This window comes from Spea bombifrons, chromosome 10 (assembly GCF_027358695.1).
Source record: "Spea bombifrons isolate aSpeBom1 chromosome 10, aSpeBom1.2.pri, whole genome shotgun sequence".
Classification (NCBI taxonomy): Eukaryota; Metazoa; Chordata; class Amphibia; order Anura; family Pelobatidae; genus Spea; species Spea bombifrons.
In genome coordinates, this window is record NC_071096.1 from 13,481,722 (window position 1) to 13,504,958 (window position 23,237).

The 23,237-nt window shown below is 37.1% G+C and overlaps 1 protein-coding gene across 1 annotated transcript in view; it reads left to right on the forward strand.

Moving 5' to 3' along the window:
- The window catches only part of LOC128467096 (mucin-5B-like), a 61,516-nt gene that overhangs the window by 21,434 nt on the left and 16,845 nt on the right, over positions 1-23,237 (forward strand). Inside the window, exons 35-91 of the mRNA XM_053448610.1 lie at positions 8-258; positions 644-827; positions 1,050-1,236; positions 1,752-1,930; positions 2,034-2,103; positions 2,632-2,732; positions 3,178-3,209; positions 3,334-3,438; positions 3,528-3,626; positions 3,713-3,841; positions 3,928-4,026; positions 4,176-4,295; positions 4,495-4,593; positions 5,013-5,132; positions 5,477-5,575; positions 5,980-6,099; positions 6,546-6,644; positions 6,779-6,898; positions 7,094-7,192; positions 7,520-7,639; positions 7,745-7,843; positions 8,037-8,211; positions 8,548-8,798; positions 9,123-9,306; positions 9,611-9,803; positions 10,297-10,475; positions 10,609-10,678; positions 11,045-11,145; positions 11,648-11,679; positions 11,916-12,020; positions 12,108-12,209; positions 12,321-12,449; positions 12,536-12,634; positions 12,772-12,891; positions 13,101-13,199; positions 14,277-14,396; positions 14,590-14,688; positions 15,583-15,702; positions 16,028-16,126; positions 16,690-16,809; positions 17,176-17,274; positions 17,451-17,570; positions 17,761-17,859; positions 18,018-18,137; positions 18,288-18,386; positions 18,733-18,907; positions 19,181-19,431; positions 19,822-20,005; positions 20,268-20,460; positions 20,680-20,858; positions 20,997-21,066; positions 21,335-21,435; positions 21,726-21,757; positions 21,905-22,009; positions 22,096-22,197; positions 22,317-22,445; positions 22,617-22,715. Coding sequence (XP_053304585.1) covers positions 8-258; positions 644-827; positions 1,050-1,236; positions 1,752-1,930; positions 2,034-2,103; positions 2,632-2,732; positions 3,178-3,209; positions 3,334-3,438; positions 3,528-3,626; positions 3,713-3,841; positions 3,928-4,026; positions 4,176-4,295; positions 4,495-4,593; positions 5,013-5,132; positions 5,477-5,575; positions 5,980-6,099; positions 6,546-6,644; positions 6,779-6,898; positions 7,094-7,192; positions 7,520-7,639; positions 7,745-7,843; positions 8,037-8,211; positions 8,548-8,798; positions 9,123-9,306; positions 9,611-9,803; positions 10,297-10,475; positions 10,609-10,678; positions 11,045-11,145; positions 11,648-11,679; positions 11,916-12,020; positions 12,108-12,209; positions 12,321-12,449; positions 12,536-12,634; positions 12,772-12,891; positions 13,101-13,199; positions 14,277-14,396; positions 14,590-14,688; positions 15,583-15,702; positions 16,028-16,126; positions 16,690-16,809; positions 17,176-17,274; positions 17,451-17,570; positions 17,761-17,859; positions 18,018-18,137; positions 18,288-18,386; positions 18,733-18,907; positions 19,181-19,431; positions 19,822-20,005; positions 20,268-20,460; positions 20,680-20,858; positions 20,997-21,066; positions 21,335-21,435; positions 21,726-21,757; positions 21,905-22,009; positions 22,096-22,197; positions 22,317-22,445; positions 22,617-22,715 — 7,085 coding nt within the window. The remainder of the gene's footprint in view (positions 1-7; positions 259-643; positions 828-1,049; positions 1,237-1,751; positions 1,931-2,033; positions 2,104-2,631; positions 2,733-3,177; positions 3,210-3,333; positions 3,439-3,527; positions 3,627-3,712; positions 3,842-3,927; positions 4,027-4,175; positions 4,296-4,494; positions 4,594-5,012; positions 5,133-5,476; positions 5,576-5,979; positions 6,100-6,545; positions 6,645-6,778; positions 6,899-7,093; positions 7,193-7,519; positions 7,640-7,744; positions 7,844-8,036; positions 8,212-8,547; positions 8,799-9,122; positions 9,307-9,610; positions 9,804-10,296; positions 10,476-10,608; positions 10,679-11,044; positions 11,146-11,647; positions 11,680-11,915; positions 12,021-12,107; positions 12,210-12,320; positions 12,450-12,535; positions 12,635-12,771; positions 12,892-13,100; positions 13,200-14,276; positions 14,397-14,589; positions 14,689-15,582; positions 15,703-16,027; positions 16,127-16,689; positions 16,810-17,175; positions 17,275-17,450; positions 17,571-17,760; positions 17,860-18,017; positions 18,138-18,287; positions 18,387-18,732; positions 18,908-19,180; positions 19,432-19,821; positions 20,006-20,267; positions 20,461-20,679; positions 20,859-20,996; positions 21,067-21,334; positions 21,436-21,725; positions 21,758-21,904; positions 22,010-22,095; positions 22,198-22,316; positions 22,446-22,616; positions 22,716-23,237) is intronic.

Below are 23,237 nucleotides of genomic sequence, written 5' to 3' on the forward strand. Positions count from 1 at the left end.
CTTGTAGGTGTTTGCGGTGGATGGGGTGATCCTCATTATATTACATTTGATGGAACCTACTATACTTTCCTAGACAACTGCACCTATGTCCTCGTACAACAGATCACCCCCAAATTTGATAACTTCCGCATCCTTGTCGATAATTATTTCTGTGATGCTGCAGATGGTTTGTCCTGTCCACAGTCTATAATAGTTTACTACAAGTCCAATGAACTTTTGCTGACTCGTACAATGTTCCAAGGAAGAATGAGAAACATGGTAAGTACTGAAAAATATTTCTATTGTTGCAATTGTTATTGTAAAAAAGTGTCGTGTGTCATCGACAACTTGATTCCTCTTTGAAACACCCTGGCATGAACGGCATTTGATGCAGTGTTTTTCACTGCAACTCATCAATAAATTCATGCAGACATCAAACTCAATAGGTTACAAGATATGAGCGATCAAACTTGGAACCTACGCCTTCACGAGTGATGTTTCAGAAGGGGTGACCAGGTTCCACTGTGGACTATAAAATAAATTCAGCTATATGTTGCCATGAAATTCTTGAGTCATTAAGTTCAGTCTACCACCTAACTGTAACAATTGGACAATTAGTGGCTAAGATGGATGACAATGGCTGTTTCTGTATTTGTCCCAACAGATTAGATTCAACCAAAATTGGGTAACGCCAGGATTCACTGCAGATGGCATTATTGTCTCCAGCGCTGGAATTAACATGGTGGTTGAGATTCCAGAAATAAAAGCCTACATCTCCTTTAGTGGACTGATCTTTGTTATTAAGCTGCCATTCAGCATGTTTGGTTACAACACAGAAGGACAGTGTGGTACGTATTTTCATTGAAATCCCACGTTGGTACACAATATATATTTTATTATTTTATAAATACAACAACAAAACACATCCCCTCTAAGAAAAAAAAACCTCTTCATGTCATCCTTAAATTTCATTTGAAATACTTTCCAGGAATACAGGATCCTCAGACATTTTGCTTTCTGCGTTAAATCCTCTTTGTAATGGTATGGTATTTTTACCTATTTACCAATAGGCACCTGCTCCAACAACAGCACCGAGGATTGTCGTTTGCCAGATGGAAAGGTCGTTGAAGACTGTTCTCAAATGGCTGCCGAATGGAGGGCTAACTTTACAGTCTGCAATCCACCTCCCGAGCCAACACCTTCTGTACCACCAACAGATTGCCCATCTACACCTCTCTGTGATGTCATCCTAAGCGAGTAAGTATTCTTTTATATATTAAAAATATTTTTTTAATTCCATAAGGGATTTCCAACCCCTTTAGCTTGGTGTTTGTGGGTAGGACTCGGGCGATGGTCTGGGTCGGGGGGTCCAACTATAATTTCTTCATGGTTTCTTCTTACTTTATATAAATCTCTTTTTTTGGGGGGGGGATACACTGTACTTTCTAATCCCAATCTCTGAGAGACATGTCATGCTCCCTTTTGACTGAGACACCGCTTAATGCCAGCATTGAAATTGTCCAGTGGTCTAATCTATGTACCATATTTTTATGTAATACACACATTGTTTGGCACTGTAACATGTATACACATTGCCTATGTACTTATGGTCTATTTACAGCGCATTTCTTCTTTCAATAAAAAAAAAAGTATTTTTAAGAGTATTTAAAAAAATATGTATATATCATGACTTTCACATCAATGGAAATGTTTTTTGACACTTGGATATGGTATTTATTGCACCCTATTATCAACTCCTTTACCTTTAACAGTGTATTCGCTGAATGCCACAAGAAGATATCTCCAGAGCCTTACTATAAGGGCTGTGTTTATGATGCATGCCGCATCCGCAACGATTCAGTGCAATGCTCCAGCTTAGAGGTCTATGCGGCAATGTGTGCCTCTATCGATGTCTGTGTGGACTGGAGGGGAAATACTGAAGACCATTGCCGTAAGTAATGCTATCATTTCAAGATCTTTTATAGCATTTTAACAGAAAACACGTAGTGTGACTTTTAGACACTTATCAATGTATTCTTGTTTTTGCACTGTAGCCTACTACTGCCCAGCTGGAAAGGTGTACGATCCTTGTGGTCCAGTGCATTGTGATACCTGCGAGAACAGGTAAAAACATCAGTTTAGAAACTAACCTTAAATTGCATATTACCTGCTTGCTTGCACAGTGTATAGTAAAAGATGTTATTCTTTCTTACTTATATATTTCTGTTGTACTGTATGTGAGAGATGTCATCTTGCTGTCTTAGCATGCATTTCAAAGTGCTGATATGGTATTGGCTTAACAGATCTAAGGATATAAACCATAAGGATATGAACAATGTCTACTACTAGAGGTTTACATACATTTTGCTACAACAATACACACAGAGCTGAGAGGAGGTAGAAGCAAAGACGATGCAGATGATATCAAGCTAAACAAATCCTAAAAATAATGTGATACATTCTCAATATAATGAGGTTATAGTGGAAGTGATCATTGCATGTCAATTATATATATGATATATATATATATTTATATCGATTGTGTTTATACTAATTTAATACTAATTAAAACATTTAGGATATTATTGTTTGTAGCAAGAATGTTGGCAATAGAAATAGAATTAACTGTTCAGAGTCATGTTTTTGTTACAGGGAAGTACCGAGCCTCAGCAATGGAATGACAGAAGGCTGCTACTGTCCCTCTGGAACCAAGCTATTCAACACGTACGCTGATGTCTGCGTTAAGAGCTGCCGTAAGTGTTAAAGAATGACATGGATTTCTTCCATCACTTCTTGGTTTTACCTTAGATTCAGGCTAGCCTATCCCATGCATGTTTAACTTCCAATGTTTAAAAACTAGTTTAGCAAATTATTTTCAGTAATCAATGGGATCTCAGTTGATCAAACTTATTAGTTAGGTTTGCAAGTTAGTTAGTGAGTTACTTTTTTGTAAATCACCAATTTTTGTAATATTACTAAACTTTACTGATTAGTACACGGAAGCAAACATCATACTTATTCTTTACATACATGTTCCCATGTTCACTTAAGACTGGGCAAATGCTTCAAGTGTGGCAGGGCACATAGCCAGACATATTGCACGGACTTTGAACGTGAACATCTTATAGATGCTATAGATTAGCTGTTCAACTTTATGCCTGAATAACCAGTGTAATCTCCTAAATTCATGTGTTCCAGCTTGCGTTGGACCAGATGGAATGCCCAAAGCGGTGAGTGACATTGTACATTTTTAATGCAGATTTTTTTTTTCCTTTTTTCTTTCCTTTTGTCTTTCCATTGTGAGTTAACCAGTGTAGCTGGATATATCATGACATTTTTATATCCTATGTGTAGCCTGCAGAGAAATGGATCAGCAACTGCCAAGAATGTGTCTGTGAGGCCACGTCGCTCACTGTACAGTGCAGTCCACTGAAATGTGTCCAAATTCAATGTGCAGAGGTGAGTTAATGTATTGACATAATTAAAACATGGTAAATCATCATGTCATAGTTAGAACTATTTATATAACTATTTTTTTTTTATGATAGGGCTTCGAGTACAAGGAAGTAAAAGATCAATGTTGTGGCATTTGTGAACCAGTGGCATGCACAATGAAAATGACTGATGACACCACTATTGTTATCAAGGTACTTGTTTATTACATATACATTGTGTTCAATTGAACATTGTTTGACATATGTCATGCAATTTTATATTTTGCTTTGTTTCCCAGCCTGGTGAGACCTGGAACTCTCCTGTTGACAAATGCTCCTACTATCAATGCAACAAAACAGACGAGCAATTTGTTACCGTGAGCATAACAAAGGAATGTACTGTCTCCAGCGCAGATGGATGCAGACCGGTACGTCTCAAGAAAATCTCATGACATTTTGGAAGGGACTTGGAATCTGGCTAAAAAGTGAATAATGTTTTTTTTTATTATTTCAGGGATATACATATAGAAAAGTTGACAGTGAGTGCTGTGGCACATGTGTTCAGGAAGCATGTACAATGATGATGAAGGACAACTCCACTAAAGTTTTGGAGGTACTCCACACTCCCATTTGTTGTTTTCTTTTTCAAAATATTGAAGTTTGATGATGTATATGGTATAGATTTTTTTTTGCTTGGGAATGATGGTGGACAAAGAGTGGATTCAGTCAGTGCTAATTATTTCCTCTTTTGAATTTACCCAGCCTGAAGAAACATGGACCCCACCTAATGAACCATGTCTCTACTATGAATGCCACAAAATAGGAGACCAGTTTGTCCCTACCACCGTGACGAGAGTCTGCTCAATTATGGAATGCAGTGCCGTATGTTACTTTTACTAACACACATTGATGTAGAGATGATATGTTAATGATAAAAATAATCCATTTGAAGCACTTAGCATATTGTTATTCACAGGACTTTGAAACAAGGTGATGTCTGGGAACTGTTGGGGAGAACGCAAGAAAGTGTGGTGAAACCTTCCCAACTTGTGAAAAAAGAATAATTTATTTTGTGTTACAGGGATATACATATATAAAAGTTGACAGTGAATGCTGTGGCACTTGTAAGCAGGAGGAATGTACAATGAAGATGAAAGATAATTCCACTAAAGTTTTAAAGGTATTTAAGCTGTATTTCTATACGTGTAATTTTTGGAGAAAAGTTTTTATAATCAGGACCTTTGCCCTTGAAAGGGTATTTCTCTATAGGGATTTTTATGTATATTTTTTAGAACTTTGTGACAAGTACACATGGCAGAGGGCAAAGGACTCATTCTTGGAGTTCAAATGCATTTTTTTAAGGTGGTCCCAGAACAAAATGTGAGAACTTCAGAAGCCAAAGAAAGACAACTTTCTGGCCCTCAAGCATCCAATCTTCACGTCTTTCCAAAACAAACATGTATCTGTTTGAAATACTCCCTAGATTTAATGCTCAAAACAAATTATATCTAGCTGATGGTTGCTGAAGAGATATCTGCAGCCAGATATACAACATTTGTGAAATAAGATGGTTCTTGATCTTGTCCTTCTACGTTTTAGCCTGGTGAAAAATACACGCCACCAGACGAGAAGTGCATCTCCTACCTCTGCACTGATACTCACGATGTGGTAACTGAGAAAGACAAATGTGATGTTGCCGATGAAGCAGGTTGCTCAGAGGTATGTGCTAAATGATTGGTTTTGCCATTAATTTATAACATTTCTATCCTAAAATAGTGCTTAACTAAATGAAAATAAAAATATATACACATAGACTATCGATGTAAAATATGATTTTAATTGCATAAACAATAACATTGTACTGTGATAAAGAGTGCAATATTGAATTATGTGATACAAATAATCATCATCATCATCAAGGTATAAATACAAGGAACAGAGCAAAAAATATGTATTTTTTTTAAAAATGTTTTAAATATGAAGTGATGCCTGGAAAACGTTGCCTTTAATAGAGGTTGTTTGTACCTGGTTTCAAAAACCTAATCATCTTTTTTGTGTTGCAGGGATATAACTATACAAAATCTGAGGATGAGTGCTGTGGCAAATGTGTGAGGGTGGCATGCACAATGAAGATGAAGGACGATTCCATTAAAGTATTGAAGGTATTTGTTGTACATTTCTCCATTCCTATTTTTTTAACTTTAATTATGTATAATTACGGAGGAAACATTAACATTGACAGCATTCACAATTAACAGGTACATTAACATACTTTGACATACAGGTACAGAAAAGGAAGGCCATGCTCTTGCAAGCTTACAATCTATTAGTAAATCGAGGCGGGGATAATACATAACTAAATGCGAGAAGAAAGATAACCCATCACGTTTCTGTTCTGGAATACCCATCCGCCATGTCTTTCTTAAGCTCAAATGTATTAAGTTGAACCTTTCCTTCGATTTACTTCTAAAAACAGCACGATGATGGTCATGTTGTTCAGATATTTGACCTGGCTTCTTCTAGACAAACTTGTATTTGATTTTCATATCTTTATTTTACCATTTAGCCTGGTGAAAAATACACCCCAGCAGACGAGAAGTGCACCTCCTACATCTGCACCGAGACCTATGACCTGATAACAGAGAAAGAGAGGTGCCTTGTTGTCAGCCCTACAGACTGCTCAGAGGTATGTGATAAATGACTGCAATGTCTGCTCTTCATAACATTTGTGACATAATGTCATGCTGTTCGTAAATTCATAACATTTCAATATTAAAACAGTATTTCATTTCATCAATATATTTATATTGTAATAGAAAGCATTTACTGTAGATATTGCCTCAGTGTTTGACACCAATATATGTTTTAACTGCATTATTATTAGAATATCATGAATAATAGTATAATATATAATAATATTAGAATATGGTGGTCCTATCAGTGTTAATAATGCAAGAAATGAATTTGAAATGAGAAAAAAATATTATTTATTATTCAGTTTGGAACACAAGGGAATTCCCCCGGAAATGTTGAAGCGCAAAAAACACAAGAGCGTTTTTTTAACTGATGAAAGTTTAAAAATAGGGGGTTGTAATCTGGCTAATAATGTGAATCATCTCTTTTGTGTTCAAGGGGTATAATTATACAAAAGCTGAAGGTGACTGCTGTGGCAAATGTGAGACAGTGGCCTGTACAATGAAGATGTCAGATAACTCTACTAAAGTATTAAAGGTAATGAGTCGGCGTTTCCACACACAATTTTTCCCACCCAAAAAATAGTTAACATTATGTATCTTAGTTTTTCCACTCATGTTTATTTTTAAATCTCACATGCAAAGTTTATTTTCTTTTTTTAACTTTTCCAGCCTGAAGAAACATGGACACCACCTAACGAACCATGTCTCTACTATGAATGCCACAAAATAGATGGCCAGTTTGTCCCGGTTAACGTGATGAGCGTCTGCTCTGTCCTGGAATGCAGTGCTGTATGTATATATATCGTATTTTGTTATAGATATTATTCCATATGTTCTAATAATGTAGGCAAGGAACTTGAGGAATTGAGTGAAACTATTGTTATTTATGACAGAGATATGAATACAAAGTGGTAAATGGGAAATATGAGAGGGTGACTTGTGCAGTGATGGATAATAAAGTGAATTATCTCTTTTGTGTTACAGGGATATATGTATAAAAAGGCCGAAGGTGACTGCTGTGGCTCATGTGAGATGGTGGCTTGTACAATGAAGATGGATAACAACACAATCATAACTCTCATGGTACAAACATTAGAATTGGACTTATTTTATGAGTTGGTTCTCAGTGATATGAAGAAAAACCTTGATCATCTATCAGTTTGGTGTACAGGTTGACACAAAAGTGAGACCTTGGGTGCAAATTCTGGTATTCAAGGTGTCTCTAAAGCAAAATTTGTCAAATCTAGTTGAATCATCTAGTTGAACTGAAAAAAACACTTATCTACCTGAAGTTTAAATGTGTTGCAATACGGCTTAATTTGTAACCTTGCTTCCTTTAGACCTCTGCAATGACTTATAGAGTTTAAAAAGAAAATCAGCATGGTTTGCTATTTTTCTTTTATATTTTAGCCTGGTGAAAAATACACCCCACCAGACCAGAAGTGCACCTCCTACACCTGCAATAGTACTTATCATGTGGTAACAGAGAATGAAAACTGCAACGTTTCCAGCTCAGCAGATTGTTCAGGGGTATGTGCTAAAGGACAGCGATATTTTCATTTATGTCTCTAGCCTAAAATAGCGCTAAACTAAACAAATAAGGAACAGAATAAAAAGTACTGTTATTTGTTACAGGATTTTGAATACAGAGTGATGCCCGGAAAATGTTGTGGCGAATGTGTCAAGGTGGCTTGTACGATGAAGATGGATAACAACACAACCATAACTCTCAAGGTATAACAACCGGGTTCTACTGTGCACTCTATTACATGTACAAGAGACCCAAACAACAGCAGTACTATTATATGTATATAAATGGTATCTTTTGATGCAGTTGCTCTAAAATTGAGGTCTGAAGACCATCACTGATTACCTTCTAAGGTGTGTGATTGTGTGTTGGCTAAATTTCTTTTCTGTCCTGTTACAGAGTAATGAAACATGGTCAATCAGCAACTGCACAGTGGCCAAATGTAATGAAAACGATGTTGTCACCATTGAACCTGTGACTTGCAAATCTGTAGAAGAAATCACCTGTGCTAGTGGTTTTCCCCCAGTAAAAGTCTACGATTCGGACGGCTGCTGTTATCATTATGAATGTGAATGTAAGTATCCTGTTTAGAGACGTGGCTGTTGTTTAGCTTCTTTCTTGGCTGCTGATGATAGGACATTCTGTCAGACATTACCTGTAAGACTTTCCTGCCTCTTCATAATCCCAATGATGATACTGAACACATTGTTTTTGAAAAACCCTATAGTGGCTTAAAAATTACATGAATAATAATAACATTTTTTTTTCGTCAATTTCTTGAAGTGTACAAGAGTGATGTTTTGTGACTTCAACATTTAAAACCAATATTGTTAAATTTGGGGGAATAGGAATAGCACATGCATTAAAAAGTTAAGCCCAGTGACACTAATTTGTTTTGTTTTTTTCGTAGGTGTTTGCACCGGATGGGGTGATCCTCATTATATTACATTTGATGGAACCTACTATACTTTCCTAGACAACTGCACCTATGTCCTCGTACAACAGATCACCCCCAAATTTGATAACTTCCGTGTCCTTATTGATAATTATTTCTGTGGTGCTGATGATGGTTTGTCCTGTCCACAGTCTCTACTAATTTACTACAAGTCCAACGAAGTTCTGTTGACTCGTACAATGTTCGAAGGAAGAATGAGAAACAGGGTAAGACTTTAGAAATATGTCCATTTTAACAATTGTCATTCTCAATATGATAGTCAGTATTAAGTTGAACACATGACTGATTTCAAGCAGGGTCAAACCAGGTTGGCTACAGACAGCTTGTCAATGGCTGCAAAGGATATCAGCTCCCTTTTCTGGTACTGACAGAAAATTACCTGTGGTGGAATCAAAAGCAAATTTATGTTAAGATGTTGGATTGAAATACTTGAGGGATTCATTGCAGTCCACCATTGTACTACAAAATATATTTCTGTAATTTGTGCCTAAACTGGATTAGGTAAACACGTTCCATATTTGACCCAACAGATTAGATTCAACCAACTTTGGGTAACCCCAGGATTCACCACCGATGGCATTACTGTCTCCAGCGCTGGAATTAACATGGTGGTTGAAATTCCAGAAATAAAAGCCTACATCTCGTTTAGCGGCATGATCTTTGTTATTAAGCTACCATTCGGCATGTTTGGTTACAACACAGAAGGGCAGTGTGGTATGTACAAAAATGTTTCTTTTTTATTGAAATAACACAATTATTTCACAATATATTTTATTTGTTCTGTTCTGTTTTTTACTATGGTCAAATATACATCATCAAACCATGTACTGTTTTAGAAAAATCCTCTGCATTTAATCTATGCATTTCATACCATACTTGTGCGTGGTGCACTTGTTATATTATAACAGAGTAGTACTTTCTTGTATTACACAGCGTCCTGAATCCTTGGCTTATTTTTCTTTCAAATCTGCTTTGTAATGGTACAAAATGTACTTATGTAACCTTATGTAATCTATAGGAACCTGTTCCAACAATAGCACTGAGGATTGCCGATTGCCAAATGGAGAGGTCATTGAAGACTGTTCTGAGATGGCTACCCAATGGAGGGCTAATGTCTCATACTGTAACCCACCTCCCGAGCCAACCCCAACACCTTCTGTACCACCAACTGCATGTCCACCTGCACCTCTCTGTGATGTGATCCTCAGCGAGTAAGTAATGTCTTATTAAAATAAAAAATAAAAAATACTTCCTTTATATGTATAACTTCTTCTTATCAACAGCATTTGTGAAGCTTACATATGGTCTATATTGTACTGTAAATATTTTGTGTACTGGAAAATGATCTCACGGATTCATTGATCTTGTGTTTATAGTTCCTCTACCACATCGTGTAGGGTCTGTACTATAGGATGTTAGTCTCCAAATGATCCTTACATTTTACACACCCTTGAGAAAAAGACCAGGGCACACTTGCATATCTGGTTAACATACATTAGTGCTCTAACAAAAAATAATAATGTGCACAATAATAGGGATATATACAGAGAAAGGGAAATTATGCACAGAGCTTGATGTATCTTGTTTGTAAATTCACCATTTGTAATTGTGAGCAGTATCATATCTAAAAATACAGATTCATATCCCTAACCCAGAGGGCAATCAGCCTATGATACGGTGTAAAAAATAATCTACCTTTAACAGTGTATTTGCTGAATGCCACGCGAAGATATCTCCAGAGCCTTACCACGAGGGCTGCGTTTTTGATGCATGCCGCATCCGCAACGATTCAGTGCAATGCTCCAGCTTAGAGATCTATGCATCGTTGTGTGCCTCTATCGATGTCTGTGTGGATTGGAGAGCAAAGACTGGAGTTCACTGCCGTAAGTATAGTGGCAGAGATATTTACCCTTATGTGATTTTTAAGGCAATATTGCACTATGCGTTCAGGATCGTGTAGAATAAGATAATATGAAGTATGGCATTGATCAGTTCGTTCTTGTCTTTGCACTGCAGCATACAACTGCCCAGCTGGAAAGATGTACGATGCATGCGGTCCAGTGCATGCTGACACTTGTGACAACAGGTAATAATTTCAGTGAAGAAAGGCTTGTTTAACATAACAATGTATAGCATATATTGCACACTTTATGATGAAAAGTTTTATTCTTTTTTTTACCACTGAATAAGTCCGATTAGTGATTTAAATATAGTGCAAAAAAGCTTTGCTTGCTAGCTTTAAAGAGCACCTGTCACACTTAAGATGATCTCAAATCCCACTGTAAGTGCCTTTGGGTCTTCCGTGCTTCCTTCCTTCTCCATATTGAAGATGGGAGAAACTAGATCCAATGAGTTGGAGTACGACTAGCTAAACGGTTACACACAAGTATGCTGCTACTATCTACAATAAGCACTTATAGGTTACCTATAAAGCTTCATGTTTTAATTACAGACAAATAGCAATCCTCAGCAATGGACTCACAGAAGGCTGCTACTGTCCCTCAGGGACCAAGTTGTTCAATGCTTACACCGATGTCTGTGTTGAGAGCTGCTGTAAGTATGAAAGAACGACACGCTCTTCTTCCCAGTGGATCAAACTTTGAAAGGACACCAAACAAAAATATGACTATTGATGTTGTCAGTCTGTCGGATGAACTTATATTTAAGCTTAATTGTTCTATTATTTTCATCACATTAAACACTGGTGGTAACAGAAGAACTGGTCGGTTGAGCGCTCTTTTTGCGAAAGCAAGGGAAGAAAAGAAAAAACTTTATATTTGTTTCACAACAAAAAGATAAAGTTCAGTAAAACTTTTATGAACTTAACTGAATACTACACAGAAGCATATTGTTTCTTTATTTTTCCTTTACACTGAAGTTATAATGCCTCTATAAAACTAAGCAAATACGTGAAACACTGGGGCACATGGAACCATACAGATTTGAATGTGAACTCCTTATAAATACTATAGATTTGACTGGTTAGTTTTACGTCTATTTATTTGAAAAACATCAGGCCTTTACTAGTGTAATCTCCTCTTTTAATCTCTTCCAGCCTGTGTTGGACCTGATGGGATGCCCAAAGCAGTGAGTGACATCTAACTCTTTTTAATGTAAAAGTGGAATGGTTTCCTTATCTATACTTTCCTTTTAACTTCTTCATTTCCCCTACCTTACTTTCTTCCCTTTCCTTTTCCTTTCCCTCCCCTTTTCTTTTTGTGCTTTCCTTTCTTTTCATTACCATTTGCTTTTATACTTTCCTTTTTCCTTCCCTTTGCTCCTTTGATATACCGTATCATGACATTGTGGTATCCTCTGTACAGAGCGGTGAGAAATGGACCAGCAACTGCCAAGAATGCTTCTGTGAGGCCACGTCGCTCACTGTACAGTGCACTCCACTGAAATGTGATCAAATTAAATGTGCAGAGGTGAGTTTGTTTATTGATGACATATTTAACCAGGGCCTAGATAATTGTACGTCCATTACTATATTTACTTTTATTATTTTCTCACAGGGCTTCCAGTTTAAGGAGGTAGAAGACCAGTGTTGTGGTGGCATTTGTGAACCAGTGGCGTGTACGATGAAAATGAACGATGACACCACTATTGTTATCAAGGTACTTCTTTATTAGATATGCATTGTGTTCAACATTTACACCATAATTTCAATAACTAGCAACGGGACAAGTACTACAACTGCCGTACAATTTTAATACTTTGTTTCCCAGCCTGGTGAGACCTGGAACTCTCCTGTTGACAAATGCTCCTACTATCAATGCAACAAAACAGACGAGCAATTTGTTACCATGAGCATAACAAAGGAATGTACTGTCTCCGGCGCAGATGGATGCAGACCGGTACGTCTCAAGAATCTATAATAAAACATTGAAAGGGGCGGTTTTCAATCTGGTTTAAAAAGTGAATAATTGCTTTTGTGTTTCAGGGATATAAATATAGTAAAGTTGAGGGTGAGTGCTGCGGCACATGCGATCCAGTGGCATGTACAATGATGATGAACGACAGCTCCACTAAAGTTTTGGAGGTACTCCATCTATATCTTAATTTTCACACTTTCATTTATTCACGTTTCATTGACGTGTTTTGTTTTATATGTCTTAAATTATGGTAGAAAAGCATATATTCTGTGACTGATAATATATTCTTTTTAAATTAATCCAGCCTGAAGAAACATGGACCCCGCCTAATGAACCATGTCTCTACTATGAATGCCACAAAATAGGCGACCAGTTTGTGCCAATTACTGTCACAAGAGTCTGCGCAATTGTGGAATGCAGTGATGTATGTTTCTTTTTATAACACATGTTTGTATTGAAATAATTCCATGGGTACTGATAATTTAGGCAAGAAACTTTAGGAAATGTGAAAATATTTCTATTATGTATAAATATTGTTTTAAGATTTGAAAGATCTGAGGGAATGTGAGAGGTTGGCTTGTGCAATGAAACTTTGAAAGAGAGAGTCTAACTAAAATTGTCATATTTTTACAGGGATATAATTATACAAAAGCTGAAGGTGAGTGCTGCGGCACATGTGTACCAGTGGCGTGTACAATGAAGATGAAGGACAACTCCACTAAAGTCTTGAAGGTACCATTTAGATCTCATATCCACACTCTATACCCTAAATGTATTCAACTTTAATTATACAGTATATATTGTGGGTTTTTTCAAGGTGCAACTCCATTTCTGTATTACTATTTTTTTTTAAAACACCACCAAACAAAGCACTCTTTCTTGAGCTTCAATGTATTTCTAATTTGGTTCCAAGCCAAAGTCACAAATATGGAACAAAGATAATCCATTACTTTCCAGTTCTGGAATATACAACCTCTAACTTCCTTAAACTAGATTTATCTAGTTAAAGCTCTACTTTGATTTAAGTCTCTAGATGGCAGTCATATTGTTAAATGACAGTTTAAGAGAAGGAACCTGACTTCCGCTAGACATTTGCAGTTATATTCTTTTCTAAAAGAAACCCAACAAGGGGGCCATGGACCTAATTGGTGGAGGGGCACCATGACCAGTCCTGGACTGGAGGGAAGAACTGTGTTTTTCTTGCCAGAAATTGGCAAGGGCTTGTCCTGGAAGGGGGTGTTTCTTTAGAAGGTCAAAGGGGGCAGTATTTTAGAGAGTATGTTTCCAGAGGCCTTCTTTTTTTCAACATTGGCAGATTGGAACAGGGATTTCAGCCCACCCGTCCATTCTTCTTTTTGTAGGGCATCATGGTCATGTTAAAAACTGGGGATATGTAGGCTAAAGGTATAAATCAGTTTTGCAATTTGGCCATCTAAGGTATGGCAAAAATTGTGGCAACAGTTTCCCATGGGCTGGGTCACAAGGGAGCACTTATAGACAAGGCCCACTCATCTGCTAGTGTAGCGTTGCGGCTTGGAGGACCCGCTGTTTTGGTAAACTTTGTAAAATAACTTTTGGCTACATGCTGTTCCTAGGAAAGGTATTTTTGGACATGTTTGTATAATTTTATTTTATGTGTTTGTTTAAAATAAGTGTCGCAGTGATCAGTTATATGTCAATGAAGCTCTGTGGCCTAACACATTCCAACATGAAGAACTTGCCTTGTGTCCTGTTATTTATGTGTGTGTGTGCATCCTCCAGCGGGCAGTGCCTGGGTCATGGCTTTGACATTGTCCTTCTACATTTTAGCCTGGTGAGAAATACACCCCAGCAGACGAGAAGTGCGTCTCCTACATCTGCACCGATACTTATGACGTGATAACAGAAAAAGAAAAATGCCTTCACATTAGCCCAACAGACTGTTCAGAGGTACGTTCCTAATACCATTACTTTTTATATTTGTAAAAAAAAATGTTCTTAAAAATAATACATTTTCTAATACTTGAAAATGTTATGGAGGATGTGATAGGAATGGCTTGTGCAATGAAAATTGGGGAAGAAAAATGAAAAAGAGGAGGTATGCAAGCTGGGTAAAAAGTGAATGATCTATTTTTTGTTACAGGGGTATACATATAAAGAAGCTGAAGGTAACTGCTGTGGATCCTGCGTGCCGGAGGCATGTACAATGAAGATGAAGGACAACTCCACTAAAGTATTAAAGGTACAAACCACATTTTCACACATTCTCTTATTATCTATAATAACTTTACAACTTTCACGTAGGTCATATTTATGCAATGTTTTTCAAGTAATTGTCATCTCCCATTGTGATTTTAATAGAAAAAAAATAGAAAAAAAAGATATATGCCCTTACGGGAAATGTGTTCATGCACAGAGCAGAAGGGAAGTGTTTATAATCGTAATAATCATACCCTTACGAAAAATTACTGCAGTTTTTCTGAAGTAATACTGCAGTATTACTGCACATTTACTGCAGTTTTACTGCATTTGTACTTCACTGTACTGCAGTATTACTGCACATTTACTGCACTTTTTTTTATATTGCAAACCTACAGTTGTACTTCAATGTACTGCAACTTTATTGCATTTGTACTTCCGTACAAAAATAACTGCAGTAAAACTGCAGTACAGTGAAGTACAAATGCAGTAAAACTGCAGTAAATGTGCAGTATTGCAGTTTTTTCATGTCCAAAAAACTGCAGTATTACTTCAGAAAAACTGCAGTCATTTTTTCCTAAGGGTAACGCTTGTCCTTGTAAGCAACTTTAGGTATAACTTCAAATTTATCTACTCATATAAATATTGACAACAGCTCAAAGCACTCATTCTTGAGGTTCAATCAGCTTTGAAATTTGAGACCCACAGATGACATTACTTCCCGGCTCTCCGGCAACCAACCTCAATGGTTTTGTTAAACTAAATTATGTCTACTTGAACCACTGCTTTCATGTTACTTTGAAAAGAACCTATATCTTGGTGAGACTCATTGATGTTAAACTAGTGCTGAAGAAATTGAGCCTGGCTTCCTTAGACATCTGCAGCGATATATGATAAAATAAATCAACCTGTTTATGTTTGTTCATCTACATTTTAGCCTGGTGAAAAATATACCCCAGCAGACGAGAAGTGCACCTCCTACATCTGTACTGAAATTTATAATGTGGTCACAGAGATAGAAAAATGCCTTGTTCTTAGTCCCACAGACTGCTCCCAGGTATGTACTAAATGACAGCTACGTATACCACTATTTCATGGCATTTCAATAATAAAAACATTTGAAGTAGATTCAGGTTCAATATTAGACACCAATATATATTTTGAAAGATAGTACTATTACAACTTCTGCAAATAGTACAGCGATCATCACATAGCTACCATTAATGCGGGTAATGAACTAAGCCAAGATTTTCATATTTATTAACGGACACTGAATACAAGGTAATAAGAGTGAAATGTTGTAGAGAATGCAGGAGGGACACACGCAATGAGGGCGCTTGCAAGCTGGCTAAAAAATTGAATCGTATCTTTTTGTGTTGCAGGGATATAAGTATGCTAAATCTGAGGGTGAGTGCTGTGGAACATGCGTGCCAGAAGCATGCACAATGAAGATGAAGGACGACTCAATTAAAGTCTTAAAGGTATTCAGTTGGGTTTTCTCTGAGTCTCTCATCTTACTAACACAAGTTGCTTGTCCAGATGTCTATGAAACATTTGCAAGACTCACTTTGAAGGCAGAACTAGTCATTTTTATGCAGTTGTTGAATGCCAGAACTGGCTATTGGATGTACCAGGCAAATTCTCAATGGGCCAGTGGTTGATATCAACAAGCACCTTTATTGCCCATAATATGCATTGTATTAAGCCAGCCCATAGTGCTGTATATATTAAGGATGCATGTTTGTTTGTTTGTTTTGGCTTCTGGCCTTAAAGTGGTAGGGCACCTTCCATGGTGGAACCACAGAAGCAGAAGAAAGATGACTCATTATCAATCTCCTGCGCTCAAATATTCAATCACTTTCTTAAACAAACTATTGTCTAGTTAAACCACTACTTAATGTAGTTTTCAAAACATTCCGTGTCTACCTGGGGGTCATGGATGTTATACTATAGCTGAAGATCTGGATTCCTTATGACAACTGGAGTCTTATATAACATATCTAAAAGAAACCCAAGATTTTGACATCGTAATTCTACATTTTAGCCTGGCGAAAAGTACACCCCACCAGACGAGAAGTGCGTCTCCTACATCTGTACTGACACTTATGATGTGGTAACAGAGAGAGAAAAATGCATTGCCGTTAGCCCTACAGACTGTTCCGAGGTATGTGCTTAATGACAGCTACATTAGTTACATTTCTATACAAAATAGAGACTTATTTTATATAAATGACTTTATATTATGTCATATTACATTATAATATAATGTAATAATAAATACATTGTAATATTAATATTTAATAATGACCCTACTCATATTATCTCTACAACTGCTTCTACTACCAGTACTGCAATAATGATAATTCTATATATACTTTATAGTAATAACTTTGAGCCACTAAGCGAAAATATTATTCTTTACAGTTTTGAGTACATATGTTATGGATCGTGTAAGAAGGTGTGTTGCGCAATGAAACATTGAACAATTGGGCGTGCAATCTAGATAAGTGAATCATCTCTTTTGTTACAGGGATATCAGTATAAAAAAGATGAACTTACCTGCTGTGGCACATGTGAGCAAGTGGCATGTACAATGAAGATGAAGGACAACTCCACGAAAATATTAAAGGTATTCAGTCTACATTTCCATACTCCTAGTTTATATATTCCAAAAATACTTACATTTAATTTTATGTAATCTAATATTATTTTCACTTTTTATTTCTCATATTCCAAATTGAAGTTATGGTGCACGATGCATTCATTCAACTTATATTCGTTCTTTTCTTTTTTGAATTTTTCCAGCCTGAAGAAACATGGACCCCACCTAATGAACCATGTCTCTACTATGAATGCCACAAAATTGAAGACCAGTTTGTCCCAGTTACTGTGACCAGAGTCTGTTCTGTCGTGGAGTGCAGTGCTGTATGTTACTTTTTTATAATATTTATATACAACGATTCCATAAGTGACAATAATATAGACAAGGAAACATATTTATTATGGGGATTTCAATAAAGGGTGATACCTGGGAAATGTGTAGACTGCAAGGAAACTTTAAAAGAGAGGGCTTGCAAACTTTTTAATAACGTGAATAATCTCTTTTGTGTTACAGGGATATATGTTCACAAAGCTTGAAAGTGAGTGCTGTGGATTGTGTGTGCCATCAGGATGTACAATGAAGATGGATAACAACACAATCATAACTCTCAAGGTATAACAACTAGGAATAGTCATGTTTTTTGCCATGGTTCTCAAACCATGGACTTAGAACCATCATGAATGACCCTCAACGTTCCAAGGTTGTTTTTAAGATGATTGCCCTTGTATGCAAATTTAGCATGTTTTTGATATTGTGTTTCTACATTTTAGCCTGGTGAAAAATATACCCCACTAGACCAAAACTGCGTCTCATACACCTGTAATGATAGTTACCACGTGGTAACAGAGAAAGAAAATTGCCCTGTCATCGACCCAGCAGATTGCTTAGAGGTATGTTCCGAATGCCATAACATTTTTATACCAAAATAGTTCTTCGCTAAACCTACAGAAAATGAAAATACTTGTAAGCAGAAAATAATACCAATAATAATACACTTGATCAGCTGAGAAGAAAATGTTGCTACTGTATTTCTTTAATAGGGTTTTGAATACAAAGTGATACCTGGAAAATGTTGTGGCGAATGCGTCAAGGAAGTTTGTACAGTGAAGATGGATGACAACACATCTATAAATCTCAAGGTACATATGTTCTTAGATATGTTCTTCTTCACTAGATATTTCTTGATAATATGTTTTCAGATCTTGCTAAAATCTAGAACACTGTGAAATTCACAAAACAGTTAACATTGTATGCAATTGCTCTGAAAGGTCTGAGAACCATCACTGATTATCTTTGTAAAAGAGGGAGTATGTAGAACATTCTTTTTGCATTTGTTGCAACTGCTTTAGTTTTAATGGATTCAATATGAAGGTATTTATTTATCTATTGACATCTACAAATAGCACAGAAAAACACTTACCGAATTATTGTGCCTCAATACAATTCTAACATGGGCCCTTTGGTGAATTTTCTTTCCCGTTACAGACCAATGAAACATGGTCAATCAGCAACTGCACAGTGGCCAAATGTCATGGAAACGACGTTGTCACCATTGAACCTGTGACATGTCCTCCAGTGGAGACAATCTCCTGTGAAAATGGTTTCCCCCCTGTGAAAGTATACAATTCAGACGGCTGCTGTTACCATTATCAATGTGAATGTAAGTTCCCCGCTTACAGATGTGATTTAGCTTTTTGACTATATATATATATGACATTCAAACATAGTCTGTAAGACCTTTATTTCATCACCATAATCAATATGCTGATACTAAGCAAGAAAAATACAGTTTAGTGAAAAAAGAGCTTCTTCTTCAAGAGGCGTATATAACATACCTAATTTTAATATTTTAAACATGTATTGTGTATTATGGTACGTTACCTGCATTAACACGTTACACTTGGTTACCCTGATCTATTTTGATCTATTATAGGTGTTTGCGCCGGATGGGGTGACCCTCATTATATCACATTTGATGGAACCTACTATACTTTCCTAGACAACTGCACCTATGTCCTCGTACAACAGATCACCCCCAAATTTGATAACTTCCGTGTCCTTATTGATAATTATTTCTGTGGTGCTGCGGATGGTTTGTCCTGTCCACAGTCTCTACTAATTTACTACAAGTCCAACGAAGTTTTGCTGACTCGTACAATGTTTGAAGGAAGAATGAGAAACAGGGTAAGACTTGGGGAGTATGTCCATCGTAGCAATGATCATTCTAAAAATAGTAGAATATATTGAGTGAGATACATGGCTTATTTTTAGCAGGTTGGCATTTTGGTTTCTTTTTAGAACAACCTGACAAGAGCTGCGGTTTTAGGACATCAGCATCTTTACCTTCAATATTTCTAACAAAATTATGTAGACATCAGACCCCATAAGACATATGAATAACTAAGCTAAGGACCTAAGGCTGTACACTGCATAGTGATGATTCAGCATTGGTGGCTGGTGGAATAAAAAAATCTCAATTAAGACATTGCGTTGGAATGCATGATGCTACAATATATTTTTGTAATTTTCGTCTAAGTTGCCTGAATTTGACAATTTCTGTATTTGATTTAACAGATTAGATTTAACCAACATTGGGTAACTCCGGGATTTACCATTGATGGGATTACTGTGTCCAGTTCTGGTATCAACATGGTGGTTGAGATTCCAGAAATAAATGCCTACATCTCCTTTAGTGGACTGATCTTTGTAATCAAACTACCATTCACCTTGTTCGGTTACAACACAGAAGGACAGTGTGGTACGTATTATAAGTGTTGCATTTTTATTATACACATTGTATTTCTGTTATATAAGGTTATTTGTTCTTTTTGTCTTTTTTATGCTCAAAAACAATGCAATTCTCAAAATATTCTCTACCTTTAATCTATGCATTTTAATAACAGCCCTGAATAAGTAATATATCCTTGGTTTCTTTTTCTGTGCTATAGTCCTATATCCTTGGTTTCTTTTTCTTTCAAATCCACTTTGTAATGGTACATTTTCTCTTATGTAATCTATAGGAACCTGTTCCAACAATAGCACTGAGGATTGCCGATTGCCAGATGGAGAGGTTGTTGCAGACTGTTCAGAAATGGCTACCCAATGGAGGGCTAATGTCTCATACTGTAACCCACCTCCTGAGCCAACCCCAACACCTTCTGTACCACCAACTGAATGTCCACCCGCACCTCTCTGTGATGTGATCCTCAGCGAGTGAGTAATATCCAACTGTGCATTAAATACTTTTTCATATGTATTTTCTTTAAACGTATAGTAGCCTTTGTCATACTTTTATATGGTGTCCATTGCACTGCAAAATGTTGTGCTCTGATCAATTAACTCACTAATTCATTGATTTTATGTTGTTTGCCTGCGATATGGGGGATACATTGAAAATCCCTGTTAACAACGTATCTTATATACTTTTAACAGTGTATTCGCTGAATGCCACGAGAAGATATCTCCAGAGCCTTACTATGAGGGCTGCGTTTTTGATGCGTGTCGCATCAGCAACTATTCAGTACAATGCTCCAGCTTAGAGGTCTATGCGGCGTTGTGTGCCTCTATCGATGTCTGTGTGGATTGGAGAGCAAAGTCTGGAGGCCATTGCCGTAAGTAGCTTGTTGGAAATACTTACATTTATGTGGGTTTAAGTTAATTTTACACTCTGTTTTCAGGACACCTTACAATAGAAGCACGCCGTATTATTGTTACACCCTAATGAATGTATCCTTGTCCTTTCAATGCAGCATACAACTGCCCAGCTGGAAAGGTCTACAATGCATGCGGCCCAGTGTGTCAAAATACCTGCGAAAACAGGTAATAACATCAGTTTAGGAAGGCTTGAAGAAACTAAACACGTAATGCATATTATCCGCTTGCTTGCATGATGAATTGTACATTTTAGATTGGCTTAAATGTCAACTGAAGCTTTTCTATTCTGTTATATGTGAGGTCCCCCATCTTGTGGCTTCATCTTTTATTTAAAAAGAGCAGATAGGAAAATATTTTATATCTTAAGTGTACTGCTCTCTGCAGTAAGCAGATCTATATGGGTCTTTTGTAATGGTTGATGTTTCCATCGCAGGCAAGTACCAAGCCTCAGCAATAAAGTCATAGAAGGCTGCTACTGTCCCTCAGACACAACATTGTTCAACAGTTACAGTGATGTCTGTGTTAAGAGCTGCGGTGAGTATGGAAAAATAAATCAGGCACCTTGCCCGTCAGCATTTCACGTGTCTTCAAGTAACTAATAACAATAATAATTATACGTAAATCTACCTGCCCAATAGGCTTAGAAAATTAACCTTTGCAAATCTTCACTTTATGGAGCATTACTAGACTATTTGCAAATCAAAAAGTAGAGTCATCTGGAGCCGTGTTGGCTGGTCACATTGTAATTACCAACTACCTGTTCTAGAAAGCTTATATATAACATTTCCAATAACTAAAGAAACGTTCTTTTTTATGTCTTCCAGCTTGCGTTGGACCCGATGGAATGCCCAGAGAGGTAAGTGACATTTTACTCTTTTAAAATCTAAATGCGAGCTCCCTCTTCTTCCTTCCTCACCACTCTCCCTCTACTCTCCTCTTTTCTTGTATAAATTACCCAGTGTAGCTAAATATATATATTGACACTGTGGCATTCCATGTACAGCCTTCAGAAAAATGGACCAGCAACTGCCAAGAATGTTTCTGTGAGGCCACGTCGCTCACTGTACAGTGCACTCCACTAAACTGTGACCAAGTTAAATGTGCAGAGGTAAGTTAGCTTATTAATAATATTTAACCCTGTCCTAGATAAAGGTATTTCCATTACTATATTTATTTTTATTTTATTTTTGACAGGGCTTCCAGTTCAAGGAGATGAAAGACCAGTGTTGTGGTGGCACTTGTGAACCGGTGGCATGTACAATGAAGATGAACAATGAAACCCCAATTGTTATCCAGGTACTTAGCCATTAAATCTACATTGTGCTCAACATACTGTATGTTACCATAATTTCCATAATTGATAAAGTGAAAGTTGACATATGTCATACAATTTTATATTTTGCTTTGTTTCCCAGCCTGGTGAGACCTGGAACTCTCCTGTTGACAAATGCTCCTACTATCAATGCAACAAAACAGATGCGCAATTTGTTATTTTGAGCGTAACAAAGGAATGTACTGTCTCCAGCGCAGACGAATGCAAACCGGTACGTCCCAAAAGATTAGCGGGAACAATATTAATATAGTCATAACCCCACACGTTCTTAATGAACGTAATGAGGAACTCAGAACAGTATTATATGATTTTAATAGAAAGAGATACCTATGCCATGTTATGAAAAGTGTTAAAGGGTGACTTAAAATCTGCTTTTTTACAGGGATACACATATAAATATGTTGAGGGTGAGTGCTGTGGCACATGTGTGCAGGAAGCATGTACAATGAAGATGAAGGACGACTCAATTAAAGATTTGAAGGTATTCGTTGTTGGTCAGCCTAATGGTGGTTTTAAGGGTTCTACATGAGCGTAAAAAAGAAAGCATACATCCTTACAAAAAATGTCTCCGTGCATAGTAAAAAAAAAGAGAGCAAAGGGGAACTGTTAAACATTGAACACAACACAAAATGAGAATCATTGAAGCAGAAGTAAGATTGCTCATCATTCTCCAGCCTCAAATACCTACCTTCATGTAACTTTCTTCTAGTTAAAACACACACTTGATGTAACACATCAAAACTGTTAATATCTAGCTAAATATATAGCTTAGGGTGTTACGTATTTAAGAAATGTACAGTATATACAGGGCCGGCCTTTGGGGTGTGCGACCTGTGCGACCGCACAGGGCGCCACACTCCAGGGGGCGCCGCCGCCGCCGCCGGGTCCTCCCCCGCCGCCGCCACGGGGTCCTCCGCCGCGGGGTCCTCCTCCGCTGCCGCTGCCGCCGCCGCGGGGTCCTCCTCCGCTGCCGCCCCCTCTGCACCTAAATGAAAACGTTGTT